At 40.8% G+C, this 24,532-nt stretch overlaps 1 protein-coding gene across 2 annotated transcripts in view; it reads right to left on the bottom strand.

Moving 5' to 3' along the window:
* Positions 1-24,036, bottom strand: part of LOC146629262 (electrogenic sodium bicarbonate cotransporter 1-like) — a 35,073-nt gene extending 11,037 nt beyond the window's left edge. Inside the window, exons 1-13 of one of the 2 annotated variants that reach the window (XM_085359960.1) lie at positions 23,742-24,036; positions 18,537-18,610; positions 17,496-17,663; positions 10,755-10,887; positions 8,868-9,028; positions 8,598-8,777; positions 8,266-8,361; positions 7,598-7,674; positions 5,052-5,209; positions 4,866-4,953; positions 3,842-3,996; positions 2,817-2,933; positions 2,525-2,699 (exon numbers count right to left, since the gene is read on the bottom strand). In XM_085359960.1, the coding sequence (XP_085216086.1) occupies positions 2,525-2,699; positions 2,817-2,933; positions 3,842-3,996; positions 4,866-4,953; positions 5,052-5,209; positions 7,598-7,674; positions 8,266-8,361; positions 8,598-8,777; positions 8,868-9,028; positions 10,755-10,887; positions 17,496-17,663; positions 18,537-18,610; positions 23,742-23,761 (1,602 nt within the window). In that variant the 5' untranslated portion in view covers positions 23,762-24,036. The remainder of the gene's footprint in view (positions 1-2,524; positions 2,700-2,816; positions 2,934-3,841; positions 3,997-4,865; positions 4,954-5,051; positions 5,210-7,597; positions 7,675-8,265; positions 8,362-8,597; positions 8,778-8,867; positions 9,029-10,754; positions 10,888-17,495; positions 17,664-18,536; positions 18,611-23,741) is intronic. The other variant, XM_085359959.1, reaches the window with a different exon arrangement.
* Between the last annotated feature and the right edge of the window lie 496 nt (positions 24,037-24,532).

Raw genomic sequence — 24,532 nt, 5'->3', positions numbered from 1 at the left:
CCCAGGTCTCTGTCACATGAGAGCCCAAAGAAAGCAGCTTCATCACCATTCAGCCTGCCATACTTCTACACCGCGCTGTGAGAGGCATCGGGGTGGATGCGGTTGGCGCTGTACGCCGACATATTGATTGATTGATTGGTAATTTATTTCAACATGTGAACAATATACAAGTACATTTAGAAAAGAAATGAGAGAAAAAAAATATACTATACAAATTACATACAAAAAAAACATTCTGATTAATTTACATGTTGAAAGGGAGTGGGAAGAAGTATACACTTATTTAATCCCACCCCTGTCCCATAAATTATCAGTGAATATTTAGTCAGCTTCCTTACTGATATAATTTGTAATAAAAATAGTGAACAGATTTCTGATATACTATATACTATAATATCACATCATGAATTTTTTGTTTGTTTGTTTTTAAATAGAGACATTCACTTAATTTAAATATTTTCCTTTTCTTTATAGATCGAGAAGATCATATTTTTATAACTCTTTTTGAACAGTTTTATGTTTGGACATTGCTTTAATTCCATATTCAGTTTGTTCCATAGTTTCACTCCTTGAACAGAAACACAAAAGCCTTTTCTTGTAGTACGTACCTTCATTGTTTTGAAGTTACAAAAACCCCTTAAATTATAACTTCCTTCTTTCAAAAAAAACATACTCTGAATATTACCTGGCAGTTCTTTATTTTTTGCTTTGAATAGAATTTGTGCTGTTTGGAATTTCACTATATCGTCAATTTTCAATATTTCAGACTGCAAAAATAGTGAGTTTGTATGTTCCCTATAACCTGCATTGTGGATGATTCGAATTACTTTCTTTTGAAGAGTAAAAAGTGAATGTAATGTGGTTTTATAGTTATTGCCCCAGACCTCTGCACAATAGCTTAAGTATGGTGAAACCAGTGAACAGTAGAGAATATGAAGTGATGTTCTGTCGAATACCTGTTTTGCCTTGTTTAGTACTGCAATGCTTCGTGATACTTTGGAATGAATATATCTTACGTGAGCTCTCCAGTTAAGTTTTTCATCTATTATTACCCCCAGAAATTTATTTTCACTGACTCTTTCAATATCAACACCATTTATTTGAATCTTTGCATTTGTATTTAAACTACTATTTCCAAATAACATAAGTTTAGATTTATTCAAATTTAATGATAATTTGTTTTTATCAAGCCAGAACTTCACTTTACTTATTTCATTAGTCATATCCTCCAATAAATTCTGCAGATCATCACTAGAGCAAAAAATGTTTGTATCGTCAGCAAAGAGAACCATTTTTAATACTTTGGACACTTTACAGATGTCGTTAATGTACAAGTTGAAGAATTTTGGACCCAAAACTGACCCTTGGGGTACACCACAAGCAATGTCCATACATAAGGAGCAACCACCATTTATTTTCACAAACTGCTTTCTGTCACTTAAATAACTCCGGACCCAATCTAAAACTACCCCTCTGACACCATAACGTTCCAGTTTTCTTATTAATATATCATGATCTATAGTGTCAAATGCCTTTGTCAAGTCTATGAATAACCCAGCCACATATTGCTTTTTGTCTATGGAATTTGTGATGTATTCTATTGAATCTAATAGTGCCGATGATGTTGATCTGCTTGATCTGAATCCGTACTGACTCTCACGTCGTATGATTGATATCACAATCATACGACGCTTCCTGCTAACAGCAGGTGTGACAGATGGATCCAGAGTGAGCCTCTGAGCTCAACATTAACATGGCTTATCTGCTGCAGTGTGTTGTGTTAGTTTAAAGGTTTAAATCGATGATGACGGTGACAGCAGCAAACACTGTGCAAATAAATTCAGTCTGAAACTCATAAATGGACAGTGTTTGCTTACGGCAGACAGAAATATGTGCTATGAGAGTGAGAGGTAGAAGAATGCAAGAGACAAATCCCACACATGTGAGCAGAGGAGAAATTTAGAGTTGGGCAAGGATTTGGGAAATCGAGACAGTTTATCATTGTTTATCAGCTCTTTAACCTTGTCACATTCACACTGTGCATGAGCAACAATAAGGGGCTTTAGTCAGCTGAGAATCTCTTTGAAAATGTTGAAATAATAGACTGCTTCAAAACAGAGGAGTACACTGTGTGACACAATGTATCGGTGTAAACAGACAAGTAGCAACAAACAACAGTGAGGCAATCACATTGGCAGAAAAGCATAAATATAAAGTCAACAAAAAGCAGAAACACCAGCATTCCAGAGAGCATCGGCGAAGAGCCACGGCTATGAGAAAGAAAAATACACATAAAAAGGAAATCACACAATGCTGCAATGTTTTTGCTGAGATTGTTTGACTGATGAGACATCGGCAGGGAGCAAACACAAGCTTTTGAATCATCAGAGTCTGACTTTCTTCATGTCACCGATAAAACACAAGCATGTCAAGTTAGGCTCTAACAAAAGGTTTTAGCAGTCTTAGAAATGCCAGAGCGGTGTGAATGCTGGGTTTAAACACAAAGGGATGAGGGAGGTATTACCTGCATGTTTTCTGTAGCATCTCCAAGCAGACCTCCAAAGGTGATCGCATTGGTGACTGTGCCCAAATAGATGAACAAGATGGCAGACAGAGACTGGATGTTCAGCGCATCATAGAAGTCGCTGGCGAAAAAGGGCAATTTCCGCTTCACATCCAAGATGAGACCTCCACAAAACCTTCAAGTAGGAGACATTAAAGTTAGCAAGCATAATATAGTTCGCCTCGCGTATTCTTCCTCTGTGTTTTTTTTCCTCTTTTTTATTTTTTTATCTCTACAGTATTTTCACAATTACTTTCCAGTGCGCTGAAGCTCCTCTCCAACTTGGTGTCCTCCACCCCCTCCATGTCCTGTGTCATGGGGAGTGTCGCCATTCATCTGAGGTGCCTCTAATCCGGTGTACATGTTCTTCCTTTAAAAACAGAAAGCAAACAAATAAAAGCCCACAAGCTTTCAGTTAACTCAAGCATGAAGATCGCAGGATCGCTGTCATGTTTCTACCATCAAAAACAGAAAATCACGGCAAATAAACCGTAAATATACATGCAAGTGCATAATGCATATATAATACAAGCTGCATACATTTTTATTTACAATAGTCTTTAATCACATCGGTGAAATAAGAGATTATCTAAGGTTTGAGAGAAGAAGTAAGATTCTCAGTTTCTGAAAAGGTTGACCTGCACTTGGCCTGCAGCTTATGTTGAAACTTTATGTATAACTGTGTAACAAAGGATCCTAGTTTGTTGTCTTTAAAACACTGCTCAACTTTGAGACAGTAGCAAGAAAAAAAACTCCCTTTTAACAGGAAGAAACCTCCTACAGAACACAACCATCTGCCATGGTCTGTTGAGAGAAAGGAGAGAGGGCAAAAGGCTGAGTAAAAGAGAAAAAAAAGATTAATAATAACTGGTGTTGGGTGGCATCTAAATACAGTGACACTTGGTGCATGATGGGATGCACTGAGTGTCCCATGACACTCCAGTGCATTGAGTGCATTTCTCTAAAACCCAAAAATTTCTCATTTTCTCTAAAGCCCACGTTCTCTTGATTTGCTGCTGCTCGTCCAACTTCCACAAAAACAAAAAAAACAGTGCTTTTGAGTCCCCTGGCGCTGATATACATATGGAAAGCCATACAGACATCAGCACAGCACCAAAGTAGAAAAAAAATCATGTTGGACAAACATTAATACTGCCCAACCCCCCTTTTATTTTTACGTCTGCATAAATACGTCTATGTTCACATAACATTTTGTAGATTTAACAGATTTATATGCAGCGACATCATTCATTGGGATTAGGTGGATTAGCAGCGGACCTCTTGTCCGAAGAAGGCAGGGACTTTGGTGGCTCTATCCTGATATCAGGGTCCCACTCGCCAGGGGGCAGGACAATGACCTCATCCAGGAACTCCTCGATACCAGCCAGCAGGTCCTGCCTGTCCTTTGCTTTATAAGCAATATCGTGGAATACCTGCCAGCACACAAGCATAAGTGGAGCTTTAGTAACCAACAATTCACTGTGTCCCCTAACTCTAACAAAGTAGCATAACAAAACGTTCATAATATTCTAATTACCATGTACCCAAATAATGAATCAATATCTGTGCGTCTCACGAGCAGTGAAACAGGCATGCAGGATAGTACTACGAGGGGATGACTCAAAAACGGCTGAGAACGGCTCATAAAGTTTTCATGGGAGTAAAGTTTAACTTGAGGAAATCCTGGAAAAACACTTCCTATCTCACCGTGTTTACTCGAAAGATATGTTGGAAAGAGCTGAGGCCTGTGGGAAATTGCCCGCCAGGTGATCTCAGGATTAAGAATGTTATGAGCTATCAGCTAACATTCCTGACAACACTGAGACGTTAAGCCAGGAGTGAAGCTACACAGCAGAGACACAGAGATGTTTAAAGGTGGAGCAGGTTAAAAAACCTGTCATTTTTCTTTGCATATGATCTGCTTATGCCAAAACAAACGTGGGTCAAAAAGTTGTAACACAGAGATTAACAATTAACCTCTCAGTTGGACAGACCATTCACTGAGACATAATGATACAAGAAAAACAAAGACTTGACTCCAACCACAATTGGCAACAGGAAGGGTTAACATTAATTTAATGAATGCAACTGGATAGCCCAAAACCATCATCTTAAGTTCACAACCAGTCAGAGGCTAGTTAAGTTAAATCTAATGTGTTAAAACAGTAAAACTAGTAAAAAAAAAAAAAAAAAAAAAGTACCGGTAGTAAGTCAGTCTCCATTGTGGGTCATATTATTACAATCAGTTCAAAATTTAGTCCACAAGAGAAATTAAACCAACAAATACGAAGTTACTTCATACCTCATCTGACATCAGGGTAGCGATGGCTCTTCCTATCTCATGATATGATTTAGCTTTGCCCTTGGGACCCAAAAGGACGAAGAGAAATCTAAACAAAGATGAGAAAATGAGATGTGACAAAGTGAGAATCTCAAAGACTTTGGCCAGTGTTTCGAATGTTGCAAGTTGGACCTTGGACGATTTTACCTGGTGGGCACAGGGACCTCAGTGAGTGCCCCAAGCATGACAGCCTGCTGCAGACGGACAAAAGCCACAAAGGGGGTTTCCAGGAAATCTACCTCCCCGACCAGCACGTTTGAAGCCTCAGCATCGCGGGGCAATTTTTTCATGAACTTATTCTTCAGCTGTAATCATGGAGGTGGGAGGGGGGTTAGGGTTAGGCTACAAATTTCCTCTTGTAGAAGTGATTAGGGTATCATGTACATGCAAACCTAGTGGTGTGCTTTGTTGATGTCAGTATAAGTGTGTAGGAACAGGCAGTACCTGCCCTTCCTTCAATTATGTGCTGAACAGCAGTTTGATTTTATGCCGTCCAATAAGCATACATCCTCAGTCTGGATTCATAGAGATCTAAACTGAGCCTGTAAAAACTTACATCAACTAAGGGAGATGATTAACAAAGCCCTTGTTAAAATCTTAAAGAAAAACACACCATTTTGACCAATGCACAGTTTTATAAACAGTTGCTTGAGGGTGATTTCAGTTACTGTTTAACTACTTCCGTGATTGCAGAAAAACGCAGACAATACAGCCCATTTACAGTTGTCATGAGTCACGGCAGCGAAAGAAACTACAGCGGATGACAGAAACTCACACGACAAAGACAGTAAGCTGTTGTTACTCAGACCAGAGAGAAGAATGGAAGGTGTCTTATTTATTAGCATCTGGGGCTCACATGTGTTACGCCCTCCACCTTGCAGTGCCAGTGCAAGAGAATCGGGTGCTGCCATGGCTTAACTGCCAATTGTCTACACCTGACAAAGTGTGGATAAACACTAATAAAGCTAATGTTTCTACATAGGTCAAGTTCCTAGTGGGTTTAAACATGCAGTCATACACCCCTTACTTAAGAAACCTGGCCTTGATAGTTCTACTATGTCAAATTTTAGACCTATCTCCAAACTTCCCTTTTTAAGCAAGATCTTGGAGAGGATTGTACATACCCAACTGTTGGATTATTTGAGCGACTCGCAATTGTCTGAAATTTTCCAATCTGGTTTTAAGCCCTTTCACAGTACGGAGACAGCTCTTGTTAAAGTTATGAATGACATTCTTGTTGCTACTGATCGTGGTAAATATGCTGTGCTTGTCTTATTGGATATGACAGCTGCATTTGACACAGTGGACCACGACCTGCTGATCTCCCGCTTACATCACTGTGTGGGAATTTCTGATCTGGCATTGTCATGGATAAAATCATATCTTTCCGAAAGGAGTTTTTGTGTCAAGCTGGGGTTGGCCGCTTCCTCTGTGGCCCCTCTGCTTTGGGGTGTGCCCCAGGGATCTATCCTTGGGCCATTACTTTTCTCGCTGTATTTACTCCCCCTTGGTGCGATTTTTCGTAAACACGGAGTGTCATTTCATTTGTATGCCGATGACTGTCAGCTTTACTTACCTTTTAGTCATTTGGATACCTCCCCATGTCAATCACTGCTTGACTGTCTTAGCGATATTAAATTATGGATGGCAAATAATTTTTTGAATTTTAATGGTCGCAAAACGGAAGCAATTTTATATGGCCCGCATCGTTCTACTGATTCTCCAGATGTTGATTTTGGTGATTTGACCTCTCATCTGAAAAGTTCAGTCACTAATCTTGGTGTTAAACTTGATTCTGCGCTTACTTTTGAAGGTCATGTAAGTGGGGTGGTAAAATCAGCTTTTTATCACCTCAGACGCCTGTCGAAGGTTAAGCCTTTCCTTTCCAAACCCAATTTGGAAACTCTTATTCATGCTTTTATCACCTCACGTCTGGACTATTGTAATTCCCTTTTAATAGGGGTCGGGTCGGGCACCTTGTCACGCCTGCAGTTAGTGCAAAACGCGGCAGCGCGATTTTTAACCGGTAGTAGGAAATTCGATCACATCACTCCGGTTCTGGCTTCCTTGCATTGGCTTCCCATTGATTTTAGGGTTCGTTTTAAGGTCCTTTTATTGGTTTTTAAATCTTTAAATGGTCTGGCTCCTGTGTACTTAACTGACTTGCTGAAGTCACATGTTCCTCCTCGCTCGCTCCGTTCAGCTGAGCAGCTGCTGCTGTCGGTCCCTAAGTCGCGGCTGAAATGCAGAGGAGACCGTGCCTTTTCAATTGCGGCTCCGATGCTCTGGAATAACCTTCCCCTCCAAATTAGACAAGCGTCATCAGTGCAGGTCTTTAAGTCCAGATTGAAAACCTATTTTTATTCCCTGGCTTTTAACTCTGTAGGAAACTGACACCTTCTTATTTATTTTATTGTTTGTAATGATTTTATGGTATTTTTAATTTGGTTGTTGTTTTGATCTGTGTTGTTCAGCACTTTGGTCTGCCTGGTGTGTTCTTAAAGTGCTATACAAATAAACGATGATGATGATGATCTACATACTCTGGGGTCAGTCTCCAGTCTACGTTGCAGCATGCTGAAGCACTCATACAGCCCAGTAGATGCCCTTTCTAAGTGCTGCTTTGTGAACATTGACAGCGGTGGTGCAAAACCCATATGACTCTATGCAAATAACACATCGAAACACATTACCTGATCTTTCTCTGGCTTATCAGAGAAGTCACTCAGGCTGTTGGAGGTGAGGTTTCGGTGGGTTGTAGTTGGACTACCTGCAGAGAGGGGAGATTCTGTTAGGATCAAAGAGGATGACGGGCAAGAACGCAGAACTTTAAAAAAAAAAAAAAAGAAAAAAAGAAGAAGATATTTTTGGCTGAGAAAGAGGCTGAAAAGAGACGGAAACCTGAGAAATAAGCTAAATGTGTCAGGGCTTAAGACTTAGGACAAATGTCAGACAGTCAGAGACAAGAGAGCATGATAGATGACTGCTTTAGGTCTGCTGTTTATACACGTAAATAGTTGTTTGAGCAACGGCTGGCAGACAACTGAGAATGTAAACTCTGGAACTCGGTTAGAAATTCTGCTACTGACAATGGTGGAGAACATTAGTCTATCACTATTTGATTTACAGCAAAATGAATATTTAGCTTTTGTCCACCACATACGTTTCCAGGCTGATTTCATGAATAAACACATTAAGCCTTTTTTTTTTTTTTTTAACACAGTTGACTTAATGAAACTTCAACACTATTGCATTTTTTTCCTCTCTAATTTACAATTGTCTATCTCCATTCACACAAGCCTTCCATGGGACTACATTCCAACAATGCTGCTTTCAGCTGGAGGGCTATGACCTCACTTACAGAGGTATCCCATGCTGGAGCTCCTCATGACCTCACATGGTTCCTCTGAGTCTTGTTGGTTTAAACAAGGCACAGGGTGCTCGAGGGGGTTGCGGGCTATTGCACCCCAGATGCAGGAAGTCAGAAAGTACAGACCCCCGTGGGAGGAAAGAAAAAAAGAGAGGAAAAGAAGTACAGTAAGATAGGGGGGAGGGGGAGGAGAAACAGAAAGGGAAAGGGGACAGGTTTGTGTTAAAAAAAGAAAAGCCTAAAACAGTAAGAGTTAAAAATGAACAGAAAAATTAGGAGAAGGTGTTTGAGTTGATAAGGAGAAATAAGAGTTTCTGCATTACCATTCTCCTGGCTAGAAAATATCCTGCTTGCACTGGAAACAGTCTTGCCAATATCTGCAAGAGAGCGCAAGTTGGACTTCTTGGTCTGGTGCCGATGCTTCCTCAGCAAGGTGTATGTAACCTTCTCCTTCAGGTCTGCCTTCAACTGACCACTCTCAATCTGGCTGTCAGTGATCATTTCTGTTAGAGGGGACAGATTGAAAAGCGTAAGTAGCAGTTGGGCTTTTCTAAACCTTCAGGAGCACTTTCGATCTAGTCAACCTCACGCACCGACAATCTGTGGCAGCGAGTTGGCCTCCAGATCCAGCACGATCGTGCCCTTCTCGATAAAGGTTTTCAGCTCCATCAAACTATGCAAGGACAGCGTGGCCACATGAGGTTTGCTCCAGCGTTCACCTCCCTTCTCCACCTTCTCCTCAAACTTGATCCACCTGGTCAGAGTGGGAGAAAATAAAGAAGAGGCAAAATATGCGTGAACCATACCGGAATTGGACAAGTGACTGTGCTCAGAAGCAGAAGAATGTACGATCCATCATCTTTTTTCATCTTCAACCTGAAGGTTGAGGTCAAAATCAAAGGTAACGGAGATTTAAAAATAAACAAAGGCGGAAAACAAATGGCGACAATATGGATTCTGTCCTCTTTACAAAACAGCAGTGCAATGTTTTGAAGCTGTCACACTTCACAATGCATAAATGTGGGATGCAGAAACGCGTAGAAATAAAAAATAAATCACTAGACTTTAGAAAGCATGCTATTCACTGGAATGGTGACAGCCTTCTCTGGAAACTTTAGACCACACATTGCTCGGAAACGGCGTTCAAACAAGATCCCATTTTAACGTTTCAACTTTGTTGCCACGGATAAGCTCAGCCTCGAAGGTAAGGCTCAGGACAAGGACTCTTTTTAATAATAATGCCTCAGATGTCACCACTACAAAGAACCATTCTCATGAGGCCTGGGGATGGAGTTTCCACTGGGGATAGAGTATCTCTCTGGTTGGCTGCGGTCCACGTGTCTGTGACGGGCCGTCTTGCTGTGGGAAGAGTTTGGCCACGGAGACAATGCGAGTCCTAAGGCATTCACTTACATGTCCTTCCGTGTAATCCCATTGCTCTTTTTACAAAATGAGACAAAGAATCAGAAAAACACAACAGCTCCTTATCGTTGTTTCGATGCTTCTCAAAGAACGCTCCATAGACAAAGCTTGACACAACACTTATCTGTGCAAAAACTGACAAAAGGTGCTGAGATTTTTGAATTCACTGAATTCCTTTACTTGGTTACGTCGGACAAAGGAATAGCAAGTAATGGAAACGTAATGCTAAAGTAACAAGGTAGTCCTCAGCATGAAGCTTCACTTTACTTGAGGGGTCAGAGTAGGTGACATTAATCGTTACTTCAGGATTACCTCAAACACTAAGTAACTGGTCAGTCTTACATTTGATTTAATTGCTGCTCAGTGATCAGATTTAGTCAGAAAAGACAAACAAAGTTGAAGCGTTCATGATGTTGTATATCTGCTGGTTTGTTAGCTTAATAATGATAATAACAACAACCATTGTGTATTATAATGTACTACCTCCTAATCCATGACAAAAGCCAACACTGTAAGTTATACCAAGGTAACACACCCCCCCCCCCATGTAATCAGTAGCACTGCAGTGAACAGGGTAAGTAGGTCAAATCAGAGAAGGTCAGGTTTAAGATAAAATTTACTGATAGTCTTCCAGGAACATTTGAAAATAATAATTCTATATGAAAGTCGCACAATGTTAGCTTGATTAGCTGGAATAACTGATGATTTATTGTAATACTGAGCACGCCACAGGTGAATTAAAAGAAATCCATTAACAAGTGTAGTGATTCCACTTATACATGCCAAAAGTTCACATGTCCCTGTATACTTGAGGCCTGTTTTGATCATGTGGGAGTTGCTGCCTTTTCCGGGTCTCACAGATCAGGTACTATAGATCTCGATCAGATAAGAGTAGACTGGGAGTTCACTAGGGCACTGCCTATTTCCCTACACACACAAAACATGATTATTTATAAGGGATTGTGTTCCAGTCACGGGATGGTGAGCCACTTCCCATGGCTCTTAAAGTGAAATGGGGGGGGGGATAAGCTGTAAGCACATTTGCCTTAGCAGCTCACCTGGCAGTTTCCTTCCACTCCATCTCCTGCCCGTCCACTTCCAGAAGTTCATCCAGCTCAGTGAAGAGTTGGGGAGGTGGTGGGCCATCATCCTCCTCTCCCAGGATAAACCGGATTCTCTCAGCAGGAGAAACTGCAAGCAGAAAGAATTGAGTTAGTGGACAAACAAATCAGCAGTGTAGTTGCTGTCATTGTGTGAAGCTACACAGATGCCTGCTGTGCAGAACTTAAGGTTTCCTGTATAGGAAAGAAATTGCAGCTGCATAATCATGCACAGAATAGAAAGCTCAAACAGCTGACTGGTCTGACAATCTGGCATGCATCTGTCTGACATCAAAACAGTATTTTCTGTAAGCGTGAGACCACAGTATATCTTGCATAGCAGACTTGCTTAAACTGCAACTGCTCGAATATCATCTCTCACTGTTAGAGAAACATCAGAGGTTTTAATTACTATTCAAAACAGCTGCAGCCTGGTTGGGATGTTACATAGTATGTTTTTTAGCATTTCAGGTAGCTTTAAAGATTTTGTGGGGGGCAGATTGCGCTGCGAATAAGGTGAAAGCACATGACCCTGTAAAAAGAACAGTGTTATCTTAGCTGGAAGGAAACAGCCTGACAACACAAGATTTTCAGTAAAACACATTTTACTTCCTTCTGAGAAAGTTAACCAAGATTTTTTTTTTTAAATCAGCACACTCATGCATTGATAACCTCCCCTGAATGTTTATCTTCTACTTCTATTACTTCAATCAGAAACACGAAGACCATTAAGGAATATGACATCAAGAAAGGTGATGTGACCTCCACAGTAAGACAGCCTAGGCATATAGATTTTTCTTTTTATTATTCATAATAAATTATGTAACCAGTGTTTATTTATGCAAGTTATGATCTTGTTCTGATAACCAAAAATAAAACAGCAATCTCCGGGTTTAACAAGAATCTTGACAAAATGAAATGTGAGAACTGCTTGTTCTTGTTAACTCTTCTGCGAAAGTTGTGCAACGATGAAGTAAGGCAACGAAGTGGAGGTCAAGAGCAAGACACAAGAGGCTATTTATGAAGGTGCCTTGATTTACTGTACCAGTCAGGATTCTGCAGGTTGATAGCTTAAGAACGTAACGGCACCTGTAACCTTTTAATCCTGAAACAGCGCACCAAAGCTTAATTTAGATTGTTTGTTTTTAAAATAGTACAGCTGGAACTGTTCTAATATAGACAGCGCATCTAATAATAGGTCATGTGAAGGTTAAGACCAATGACTCAAAAGGGGCATGAAACACCTTTAGGATCCCATGCATGAACCTTCAGTAAGGATGCAAAACCAAAACATAGGAGATCCTCACACCCACAGCACCTTTCTGCTGTCCTTTTGCAAATATGACTTACTGACACCATATGGTGTACAAAACACTCTTCGCCTCTTACGTTTCACAGCTGGTGTTACCAATGAAAACCAGGCCTTTGTTGTGGTTACACGCAACTTTTGAGTCGTCTGCTCTACAGTTTTTGCCAGAATCAACAGGATTATGTGGGTTTAGATCGGTGAAAGCAGTGGAAAATCTTACAAGTGTAGGGCTACATATATCTGTCAGTATGTGCACTTTCAACTGGGGCTTTAGTTGTCTGGGACAATCTTGTTACACTGTATGCTCATGTTCTGTGACAGCACAACCCCCATAGCCAAAGCTCTGCTTGACATTTGCACACATCAGTTGAAAACTCCTAACAGGGAGAGTAAAGCATCTCAGGTAGAGGCAACATGCACACCTTCATTTAATAGGGTAACAAAAAAATATAAAAGGTGGTTCACTCAAGAGGGAAAAAAATGTTTATGCCAAGAGTAGCTCATCACGCAGTAGAGTCTGCCCTCTTATTCAACCTTCAAACACTGTTTGCAGTTAAGATCTTTTAGAGAGATACAGTAGTATGGGAACGTGGGAGTTTGTTTATGTGTGTGTGTTGTGTGTGAGCTAGAACGGACATTTAAATATGGATGACAGATTCAGTTTGAGCTTCTGTGTTAGGTCTGCTCTCCTGCTGCCCACTGATTTTCCAGTCTGTAATCAACTCTATGGAACCCCCTATGAGCAAACACTTGGCAACAATGAGAAGGAAAAACTCCAGTTTTTAACACGAAGAAACCTCCAGTAGACCCAGGCTCAGGGAGGGGGAGCGGTTAGGGATGAGGAGAGGGAGACAGGACAAAAGACATGCTGTGGAAGATTGCCAGAGATTGATAATAACTAATGGTTAAATGCAGAGTGGCATATAATCACATAGATAGTGTAAAAAGGGGAGTGGAGAAGAAATGCTAAATGCATCATTGGAAGCCTAACTATAAGCTTTATCAAAAAGGAAAAGTTTTAAGCCTAATCTTAAAAGTAGAGGGTCGTCTGTCTCCTGAATCTAACGAGGAACTGATTCCACGGAAGAGGCGCCTGAAAGCTGAAGGCTCTGCCTTCCATTCTACTTTTAAATTCAATTCCCTAGGAGCCTAAATCTGAGAGCAAAGTGCTCTTTTGGGGTGATACAGTGCTATTAGGTTTGTAAGTTAAGATGGGGTTATTTGTAAAACCCAAGAGCTAAGATTTTAAGCGTTACTCTCATTTATATAGAAATGCAATCCATTATTATTATTATTATTATTATTATTCTCCTCTGACACCCAAATTGAAAAGCCCTTGACAAGTTTATTTCTTGCAATGAATCATGCCCCTGTCATTACTCTTAGTTTTCATCTGAATGCTCAAGGTTTTTAATCACTACAAATTAAATCACTATAGTAGCTGAACAGTTGAGAATGATGGCCTCAACATTGCATTAAATTCATTTTTAGATAGGAAAATACCATCACAGTACATCAAAATGGTGTAACCAAAGAAAGGCATTTTACAAATGACAAATGATGTTGTCCTTCTGGCAAGCAAAGCCAAAGAAAAGAGCTGCTATCACAAATAATGGCTTTAATCAAAGATCACAAATACTAGAAAGGATACAACTGATAATTTTCATCGTATATGCTCTTCTGCACAGCTATAAAACCAGGAGATGTAAATAAGTTGGACTATTTGTTAAAGACATTAGGGCTTGGATGACATGTACTTTTCTGCTTCCCTTGGATTTTATGGTGCTACTGCATATTATTAACTTTTTCTCTTCTCTCTGCACGTAACCTTTCTGCACATATAGTTGCTTCTGGAGCTGCATGTTCCTGATCTGTTGTTACTTGCTGTACTAGTGAATGTTGTCGCTCTGTGCTCATCTTTTCACTTTCTCCTCACCCCAGCCGGTTGTGGTGACAGATGTTCCCTGAGGCTGCTTCTTGCCATTGGCCTCTATCCAGCAAAAAAAAAAAAAAAAAAAAAATCAAAACAGCAATTTCTCTCTGTAAAACCGTAAGGTCATGACTTTAGTTGCTACTCTAGGTGTCCTGAGAGGACAGGTTGTAATTTGGTGCTATATAAGTTTTATCCAAATGTAACAAGTAATAAAGCTCTTACTAACTGAGAAAACAAACTACAGTCTCTGATTGCATTCTCTAGACATATCTGTCTCTATGTCACCTTATGTCACAAGTCTGAGAGTATTTAAAAAAAAAAAATCAACTAATTGATAAAGAAGTTATTCTTATGTAAGCTGATGTTAGTTTTTTCCGCGTTTACTTAAAGTCGGTGGAGTTTGCATGACTCAGAAAGTAATCAGGCAGGGCCCATGACACCTACTGTAGATAGAGAGAGATTAATGGGAACAAAGCTCCTCTCATATTGTGGCACCTTTGAATGACTAAGCACTCAGGCTGGTTTACATCTGAGCATAAGGTGTAACAGAGGATTACAGCGTCAGAGGAGAGAAGATTACTCAGCTGTGGGGCTGCTGTGAGAGCCTGTGAAAAGACAACTCAATGTTACGCCGGCAAAACCAAGAAAGATGCAATTGTAAATTGTCAACAAAGCCAAAAAGTGGTCAATGGACAATGCCTATCATTGTATCTACTCGTGCTTTATTCACCCATTCATGCAGATCCCTTCAGACTCTCTCCCGTTTCTTGATAATGGAGCCCAACCCCGAGTCGTGCATTTCATTTTTAAATCTCCAACTCGTGTCTACTTTTAGGAACTGGCTGTACTTTAAGGAATGGTAAATGGACTCCTTCTTACATGGTGATTTTCTACTCTGCTTGGGAACTCAGAGCACTCTTAAATCTATAATATCTTGCCCAATTATACTTTGGCATGCAGACTGGAGCAGCCAGTCAACAACCCTCTGATTAGAAGGAAGGTAACAATTCACAAACTAGTCCTTTGGTGACACAGAAAATTTATATTTGTGGTACGTTTCTCAAACTAATAGGTTTCTATTTTCATTCTACAGTTGGAGGAGGAACAATGAATCTACTGGCTGTCTTACAAATAATTCTGGAATGCTTCACAGTTTCCTGGTGGATCGCCTCTTCCAGTATGCCTCGTTCAATGGTGTCACTCCAAATCATAGCATCACTCTATTCACCTTCACCTCTATTATTTGTCCACACAAGGTGCCTATTGTTATGAAACTCTGCTCACTGTCTTTGAACTTTTGTTTGATTGTAGTCTTTTGAATGCTTATACAACTTGTGATTGCGGTCTTGTGTAGGAGGTTGGGGGCGATATTTGATGTCAAAACAAGGGGATATCCTTAAGATGGTTACGTAAGCACTGCACCCACCCACCCTCTGTTCAAAAATTACAAGTCAAGAAGAAAGCTGACCTAAGGGTTAATATACAAGCTAAATCAGCTTGTTTTACACAATGTATGAACTCAGGGTCTACACCAAAGCCCAGCATCATCATCATACCACTAGAATAATTGTACGGTGTGTACGATTGGTTTATTCTTGATGAAACTCTATAAACTACCTAGGGCTACCATGATTTGCAACATTTATATGGCGACTGATTAAATATTTGCTTCAAATTAAAAATATTGTTTCTTTTTCTGTGCATTTCCATACAGAAACTGCATGATCGAGGCCAGTTTTTGCACACGTTTGCATGTTCATATGGTTTTAGATTTAGATTTATTTACTGGTCGTTTGAGAAATGCCATTTGTGCTTTGTGGTGACTGTTGGACAAATACGCACCTTACATGTAACGCTCTCTACAGGGTTTACGTTTTAAGAAATGGCAAGTTTTTATTTCCTAACTGCCGCACTTATACTGATCTGAACCATTAACTGAGGGTGAAAGATGTGTCACAACACATGGTTGTTTGCAATGTCCAAGGAATCATTATCAAGTAGTCGCTGTGGATCGCAGGTGGGGCCGTTCATTCCTTTGATGTAAAGTGCTGCCTTGCCTTTCAATTCTTTTCCTTTTAAATGTATATGTTTCCAATAAAAGCCCCTATGATTGATATTAATGTGAGTTAAAGTGCCTGACCCATAAAAACATGTTGAAAGTCGTACCCTTTCCTTTTTTACTGGCTGTGTAAACTTCTACTGATATACATGTACTGATGCAAGCCTGGCAAAAAACTAGCTTTTGATAGTGAGCTAAATAAGGGTTATTCTGAACTTCGGATCACCTAAAGAAACTATTTGGAGTCTCAGGTTTAAATATGAAACTGAACAGGTACCCTTTAAGGATTCATCTGAACTTTAAATATCAGTGGAAATACCAGTTTACCTTGATCCTATTGGCCTTTGTGGCCCTGTTGTCATTGTTCACACATGCCCTGATGAGTCAAGCGGCAAATCCCTTGCTCAAATATATCCGACACCACCACACACAACAAATTCACCAGCTTATTGTACCAGTTTCCAGCATCATTTTATGGTGAATTCCAGTAATGATAATTGTGAATCTTGCTCATACCAGATGTAACGTTTTGGGACTCTTAAAAACAAAAACGATGATTTACCCAAGAGGAGGTACAACTTTGGGGCTCTCTATTACAATTACACGCATTTACTATACACTGAAGCCAAATCATAGTGTTGCCATTGAAGACTGTGAGGTTCAGATTTTCCCACCTGTTTTACCTAATTAAAAAAATGTCCCTTCTTCCTCATTAAATGCAATTTCTGTCTGTTTTAATTCCTCAGGCTGTAGAAAACAATCAGGGGATTAATGGTTCAACCATGTCAGCTTTCTAAGCCTCTCTATAGGGACAGACCGGGTGTATTTGCCCTATAGCAACAGTAAGATTAGAATACTGTTGACAATCTTGCAGTCTTTTTTCATCCACACAGACACCGTATGAGTACTACTTTGTCATTTGGTCTTAAGGATCTCGTTTAACATCTCTATATCTTGCCATTTGTGCTAAATCTTCCGTTTTACCACTTAGCTTCTGAGAATCCTTTCCCACAAATCTCAGAGTGCCGTGTTTAATCATCAGGTGACAGGTAACACCCCCCCCCCCCCCCCTTTTGTTTACTTTACACACATTAAGCTATTCCAGCGTCATTTTCAGATTAGTGCTCAGCATGTTCCCATTCCCCTGCTGCATTTATTCACTTGAGTGCAGGCTGCTGCTTAAAGAAAGAGAGCCCCTCGCACCCCACCCACCCCTCATTGCTCTGCCTCCTTACTAGGGAAAACTGATATCTTGTAGGCTGTAATTTGCACTGGACTTAATCCAGATGACTTAAAGCTCATCTCAGGAGCGATTTATCCATCACCAACGTGGCTCTCATAGATGATTTCATGCACACTGTTTTTACTAAACGTCATGTTAGTGTCACCACGACTCACTGAGAGGTTTGAGGACGCTGATGTCTACATTCTCCCCGTCGGACTTGGACCCTTCTGCGCTCTGTTCAGGTCGTTCCCGCTTCTCCTTGTGGCTAGGCCTGCGTCTGTGGCGCCTCCTCCTGTGGTAGCTCTTGGGAACGTGGACACCGATGTACACAGTGTGATGACCTGTCACAACATAAAGCAGAGAGCAAGCAGATCAGATGACAAACACGGGAGAGAAAATAAATCACTTTAATCCCAAAAACTGGGTAATCTGCGTCGTCCACCGACAGGAGAAAAACTGCCGCTGTAGTGTGATGTAGTGTGAAATGTTAAAACATTTCTATTTCCTCTCACAGTATGCCATCAAATTGCAAAATTAAAGAAATGCCAGTGACTTCCTACACAGAGACTCGTACAGGAAATTTAATGATTTAATGTCTCCAGGAAGTAATTAGAAAGAATAGTGGGTGTGAGAAGACTGAGATTAACTGACCCAGTTAGTGATGCAGCTCTCTTCACCCATGCATTTCACAAACATTTCTTTTAGGGTTAAATAATCTTTCATACTTGATGGTTAGCCTTGTTTTCTTGCAGAAAACAAAAGGCCAACACAAAACCACGCTCTTCTTTCAGACTCCTGTGCAGGCGAGCACAGGAGGCTCTTGCAGCTACTGCTTACACACAAGCAGCTCGACATAATCCCCAAGTATTTTTGCTTTGTGTTCATCTAAAAGAAGTGGTTTCGTGAAGTATGTGGATGCCTCAGTAAATTCATATGGGTGTCTCCAGATGCATTCTTTTGCGGGTTTAGCTGACAGCCAGAACTGGACAGGATTAGACAACTTGAAGAGACATCTTCCTGTACAGAAACGTTAGAGGAAGTGGATAATGTTTATCCTATATGTCTAATTCTGCACTGATACTCTGGAGGGTGAAAGAAATGACTGGTTTCACATTTGCTTGCACAGGACTGCATATAGTATGTGTGGAAAAAAATGGGAATACATTACACTTATCACGTAAAGCTAAAGATAGTGGGCTGCAATGTGTCTTTACCTTCCACTTCCTCTTCATCACAGATATGTTTGACAAACGAGGCTCCTCTGTCCAAGACTGCCTCATCCTCCATTCTAAAAGGAACAAAAAAAGAATTAAAAATGTTACATAAAGATCATGACATGGGTTAGGATGACTTATGGCCCCATATTCAACATCCTCTGACCACTGTATCCACTATCACACCTCTACACAGCTGCTCCAAAGTAGAAAAAAAAAGTACTGTAATGTAATGTCACTTTTATGACCATCGGAGTGAAATTCAACTTACTGTGAAACACAATCCTGAAAAAAGATTCTTATTCAGTGTGAAATGTTGTTGGATATTAAAGTAACATCTACATTCCAAGATCTATCTATCTAACGTTAGCACAAATTTTATTCAGGCTTGTAAGTGACGTTTTATTGAAGGATGCAGTACTGTGCAAAAACTCTCAAGTCACCCCTCATTCTTGCTTCCAAGAAGCCAGACTCTTGAACAATCATTCGCCAGGATTTCTGAATGCCTTTCAAATGTGTTCTTTGGACTTTGGTTGCTTTTTCACTGATTTTCAGTCTAGTAATTGACCATTTTTATAGGAAGGGCTTCTTTGGCAAGCCACTTAACACTGACCTATGAATCGTTCAAACATAAAAAAAAAAAAGCACCTAACTGAAAAAAAAGATGAAACAGTATTGTGTGTAAACATAACAGACAACTTGGCAAAGAATCAATTTTAAAATGTATCTTTAGGGCATTTTGTTGCTAACAGTCTGTTGCAAAAAACACACAATTTGTCCCCATATCCCAAAAGATAAGGCAGTTACAGGCATAAAACACTGTTTTTGCACCAACAAGGTGAGTCCCAAAGAGCTATCACCTAAATCTTTGCATATCTCATCATGGTCTGCAGTGTGTCCTTAAAGAATTTGAGGAAACAGGACAAATGCTGGGCAAAAGAAAAAGTGGCATACCCAATCTTTTTTCCGTAGCAGATGAACAGTATCTCAAAGTCATGTCATTAAGAAACAATGAAAAAAGTCTCAGTAGAAGGGTGGCTCCCCAGAGGGCGTTCTTAAGGAAGGAAAACGTGGAGAAAAGGCCAGCATATGCCAAATCAAATGAGAACTGGAATGCAAAAATCCGGTTTTATGGAATAACGAATCTAAATTTGAAATTTTTGCTTCAAATCATCATCAACATGTACATCAGAGGTCAGGTGAGAGGTACAGCAGTGAGAGTCTACAGCCATCCGTAAAACACCGTTGGGGATTTTGTCAAGAGTGATGGAATGATGAATGCAGAAAAGTACCAATTTTTTCAAAATGTTGATCCACTGTGCAAAATGTCTGATTGGCACTTGCTTTATATTTAAACTTTTACTGCCTATTGGATCACTCCAAAACTACACAGGAAGAGCTTGTTAATTAACACCATCAGTAACAAACTTCAATATAATGCATCAAGGTCTTGCAGTGCCCGCAGGTTTCCCCTGCTCAACAAGGTAAATGTACTTCTACCCTCACCAGCATCAACTCAACTTGTCATGTTTGGAGGAAGAGAAATCCTAAGTACGTCCCAAAGAACACCGTCAACACAGTCACGCATGGAGGTGGAAGCATTATGCTTTGGGCTATTGTTCTACAAAGGGTACAGGACCACTTCACCACTTTGAGGAGCCAATGGGTGGGGTCATGTGCCAACCTACTTCCCTCAGCTAGAACACTGAAGATGGGTCATGGATAGGTCACATTAAGGTCATGGAGTGGCCTAGTCAGTCTCCAAACCTGGTGGCCAACTACAAAAAACGTCTCACTGCTTTGCTTGCTCCACCAGGTAGACAGTCATGTTTTGCTTGGAGATAAAAAGTCTCAAGCCACCCCTCACTCTTGCTTCCAACTTGCTACTTAGCTCACCTGGTAATGTGGATAATTATTTTCAACACTGAATACAGAAAACAATACACCATAAAAAGATGAAAAAACAAAACAAAACAAAAAAAGAGGCTGCCTTTATATTCCACTGTGTTGAGCTATAAAGGGTAAGTAAAGACTTACCCTGTGCCTGTGTGTCAATTTACTGCGTCAAACTGCAGTAAAACTAAATATGCGTGTCACAATCAAATTTGTGTTTTTCCTTTGGCAGCATTTTTTTCCCCAATAAACCAAAAATAAATATTTGCTTCGGGATGCATACAAAGAATGCAAAATAAACACGTGAGCAGTTTAAATTTGCTACTGAACAATGTGAGGCCAACGATGAGACAGCACAGAAGGAATGGGAGCAGTGCGCAAAACCGCTAAATAAACAAAGTCAGGAAGGATACAACGTGTTCCTTTGATTGCACTCTGAGCTCATCTGGATCTCCCTAGTGGATATGATCTCTGGCCCTAAGAACATAGGAGCACAACACTGATAATAACAGATCCACCCAGCTCCCAGATCAAATGGGTGTCGAGGAGTGGTTGGGTTAAGTGCCAAGTTTATATGCAATCCTTAACCTCTGTACCTTCTTTTTGTTGCTCTTTTTTTCTTAAATATGAAAAAAATAAATAAATAAAAGTGACCGAGGTTTCCGCACTGTTCCGTGCACATAGAGTCAACACTATCATTTAGGCCTTGATTGCTTTGAGTGTTCTGTTCCACTTGTCCTCATCGTCTTCCATCCCAGGACAGAGCATCCAGAAAATAGCACCAACTTTAGAAGAGCTGGGTTCTGCCATGCTGTATTCTTTGTACCTTGTACCTAAGCAGACATGTTAACAACGATCAGAAGTGACACGCTATAAAAACATGAGATTGGCCCTTTTAATTCAATCTTGCACAATGGCTGTACAGACAGGAGCTACGATTCAGGATCTCTCTAAGAACCCAGCTTGGGTATTTACTTCTGCAGCAGGTACCAAAGAACTGGTGATGCAGCAGTATGCATGAAGGCAGCTCATGTAGCACAGAGAGAGGGTCATCAGGGAAACCGGTGAGCACACAGAAGAGCAAAGAAAGCTCATGTTTCAGGTTTTACTGCTGGCTAAGGCAAGTTCACAGAGCCGTGTTAATCACTGCACACTGCGGCCTCAGACAGGGCTCGACTAACCATGAGAAACAGGCCACAGGTGGTTTACAGACATCCTGGATGCAGGAGGGGAACGCATCATTCCTGTTTTGAATTGGGTGTCAAATGGAAAAAGAAATATGGTAAGTGCTTCAAAGAGAGTAGAAACTTTAAATCTGCTTTTTGGTATATCTCAGAAAAGTCAAAATGACTCGCCGAGTTTAAAATCAGGTCAACATAGTCGATTGGATCCTACATCTCCTCATTCAAGTCATTTTAAATGCAGGAAATCGACTTGATCTTGCCCCCATTTCCTTCTATGACTCTATCTTCTTGATTAATCAATAATAATAAGAATAGTAATAATAAGAATAATAATCTGGGTGAAGATCTGAGCGACCAGTTACATCTATTTCTCACTCCTGAACTTTCGATTCTGCTTCAGTTCTCAGTGACCTCAGGCGTCTGGATAAACCTGTCAGTGCGTGAGGAGCCGGGATCAGCTGTTTGGGATCAAGGATCATCCCCATCTCTTTACAGAATGACGGATCCAGTCCAACCAGCCTGGTTGGCCATGAGGGTAGATGCCCTCAGCGCCATCAGGGCAAAAAACAGAAAGAAAGAAAGAAAGAAAAAAGGTGTACAGCAGTGAGTTTCAAGCCTTAAAGTGATACTCGAGCTAAAGCTGATCTTCTGGGCGGTAATACCCACATGAAAGTTTAACAGGCAAGCATAAAAAAGCGGATTTGGCTGGTTGCAGTTAACTTCTGCACCATTACTTGAAGGACAGAGGAAGACATATAGGTGATCAGCATTAGGTATATAACTTGATAATTGGCCATTTGGCAATTTCTCAGGCTGAGAGTAGGCCATAATATGAAGCATATACCTATATATATTTTTAATCAAAGTGTTGCAATAATACAACCATTATATTGGTATTGTTATCACAACATACTTTTCAGCTTAATATTCCTCAGATATAGCCACCCAATTAACACTCAAGTGGGGCTATTGTGACTTCCACTATCACACCGCTGCGGAGCCTGAATGCGAAGTGAAATGGGTAAACAAATAAATGGCCATATCACCAGTACAATCAAAGAGATTATTTGACTTGTGTAATAACCAAACAGAAGTTAGCTCGGTGCCCTTCAGCTCTGCCTTGACTTTTGGAATTTCCTTCAATGGCACATTGGTCAAAGCATCAACGGGAAGAACACAAAAGAGCATTTTAAGTTTCAGCAGGCGCTCACACAGGTGCAGGTGAAACAGAACAAAAAGAATAGAGAAAACGTTTCCCTGTTACAAAACCAGACGTCTGTCTCCGGGAAAGACACAAGAACGAGGAATCGGCTGTCACTTTTATTTCTGCTGCTCACATGGCACGGCACAATAGGTCATTTCAGGTTTCGTTCGTTGTTACTTGGAGAGGGCGTCACGCTCGCTCTGAGGAACTGTGCCTCGCCTATTCCGATGCAATTACATTTTCAAGCCAAAAACATCCATCTAAAATAACTTGTTACCGTGAATGAGATGCTTGTAAGGAAAGAGCAGACTCCGTGAATCTTCCCTGTTTGACATTACTGTGAAGTCTATACAACTGGGCCCAGTGGATGGGATGGGGGAGGGGGGGGAGGGTTCCCCCTCATACCCGTCCGCCACGGGGATAGTGCAGTCTAGCGCACTACGCATTACGCACGGCTTTATTCAGAAAGATACAATGCAAGACATCTCCGACACTTGCCTTGCGCTCTCCTCCTCTCTAATTAATAGCGACAGCTTCTTGGAAAATAGATTAGCCCGTTCATAGCCACGGTGTGTGTCTTATCTATCCAAGGTTGTCGCTGGAATGAATGAACGCTTTTCAGAAAGATCAGTACTCTTATAAATAGCTTGCACGTGGCGTTACTATGGCATGCCATCAGCGATCCACTAAACTCAGAAACCACAGAAGTTCCAGCTTTACGCACACTGGCACAATGCTTTGAACGTGACTACTTCGTTTTCTAGTGAGCGACATTCCTGACGCCTCGTTCACCGACTCAGCACTTGACAGGAAACAACAAAACAAATCTCCCCAAAAACCCGAGGACCGAAAGCTACGAGGTAAAACTTCAAACGTGCATAGCTTTTAGTTTCACAAGTTAACACTTGACGATCAGACACTTACTTGCTCTTGTCGGAACTCATGGTGACAAGTTTCCCCTTCGCGGCTGATCAGCGTGGCGTCCACCTGTCCTCCTCGTCAGTTTCGAGTCGTGCGTGTTTGAGAACGGTTGCCTAATCTAACTGCTGCGCTCCCAAAGTGCCTAAAACTAAAGTACGTGAGCTGCGGCTATCTCGCTGGGATGATTTCTGCGACCCTACAAATCAAACCTAACGCGAAACGCACAATCCACATATCTAAATGGAAACGCACACGCAAGGCCAAGGTAACATCTTGTCCAAAGCGCCTGTTTGGAAGTGCCACGGGAGTCTTTGTGTGTAGCGTTTCTTTCCCCATATTTAAAGTACCATCCCTCCTCCTGCGTGACGCCACAGGTCAGACCATTAGCGCTGGGAGGCGCGCAGAAGACTAAAACTTGGCAAATTGGCTCCCCATTACTTCATCAAAACAACTTTGACCATAGACAGAAACATGCAAAATCAGTTTTTTATTGCTTAACAGGAAATATATAAACAAATCCTGCTAACAACATTCTAAAAGTTACACTTAAATAATTCATTTGAACACTTGCTGAGGATGGGTATTTATTTTGGACCCGGAACTGCCAAAAAGAGCAAAAGCAAACAAAAAGTCATGAGATGTTTCCACCTTGGTGATCCATTCTACTCTGTGCTTTTTAAAAAGGCATTAAAAGTAAAAATGAAAGAAGCTAATGTCAGATAGCTTTAGTCAAATCCTATTGGAGCTACCAGGTCAAGGCAGGCTGAGCGCTCAGAAATAGCCGGGCAGCTTTA

This window comes from Diplotaxodon limnothrissa, linkage group LG7 (assembly GCF_057381915.1).
Source record: "Diplotaxodon limnothrissa isolate DT_005_m linkage group LG7, D_limnothrissa_male_GT1.1, whole genome shotgun sequence".
In the NCBI taxonomy this organism is placed as follows: Eukaryota; Metazoa; Chordata; class Actinopteri; order Cichliformes; family Cichlidae; genus Diplotaxodon; species Diplotaxodon limnothrissa.
Note: the sequence above shows the minus strand (reverse complement) of the source record. Positions and strands in the feature narration are given on the sequence as shown.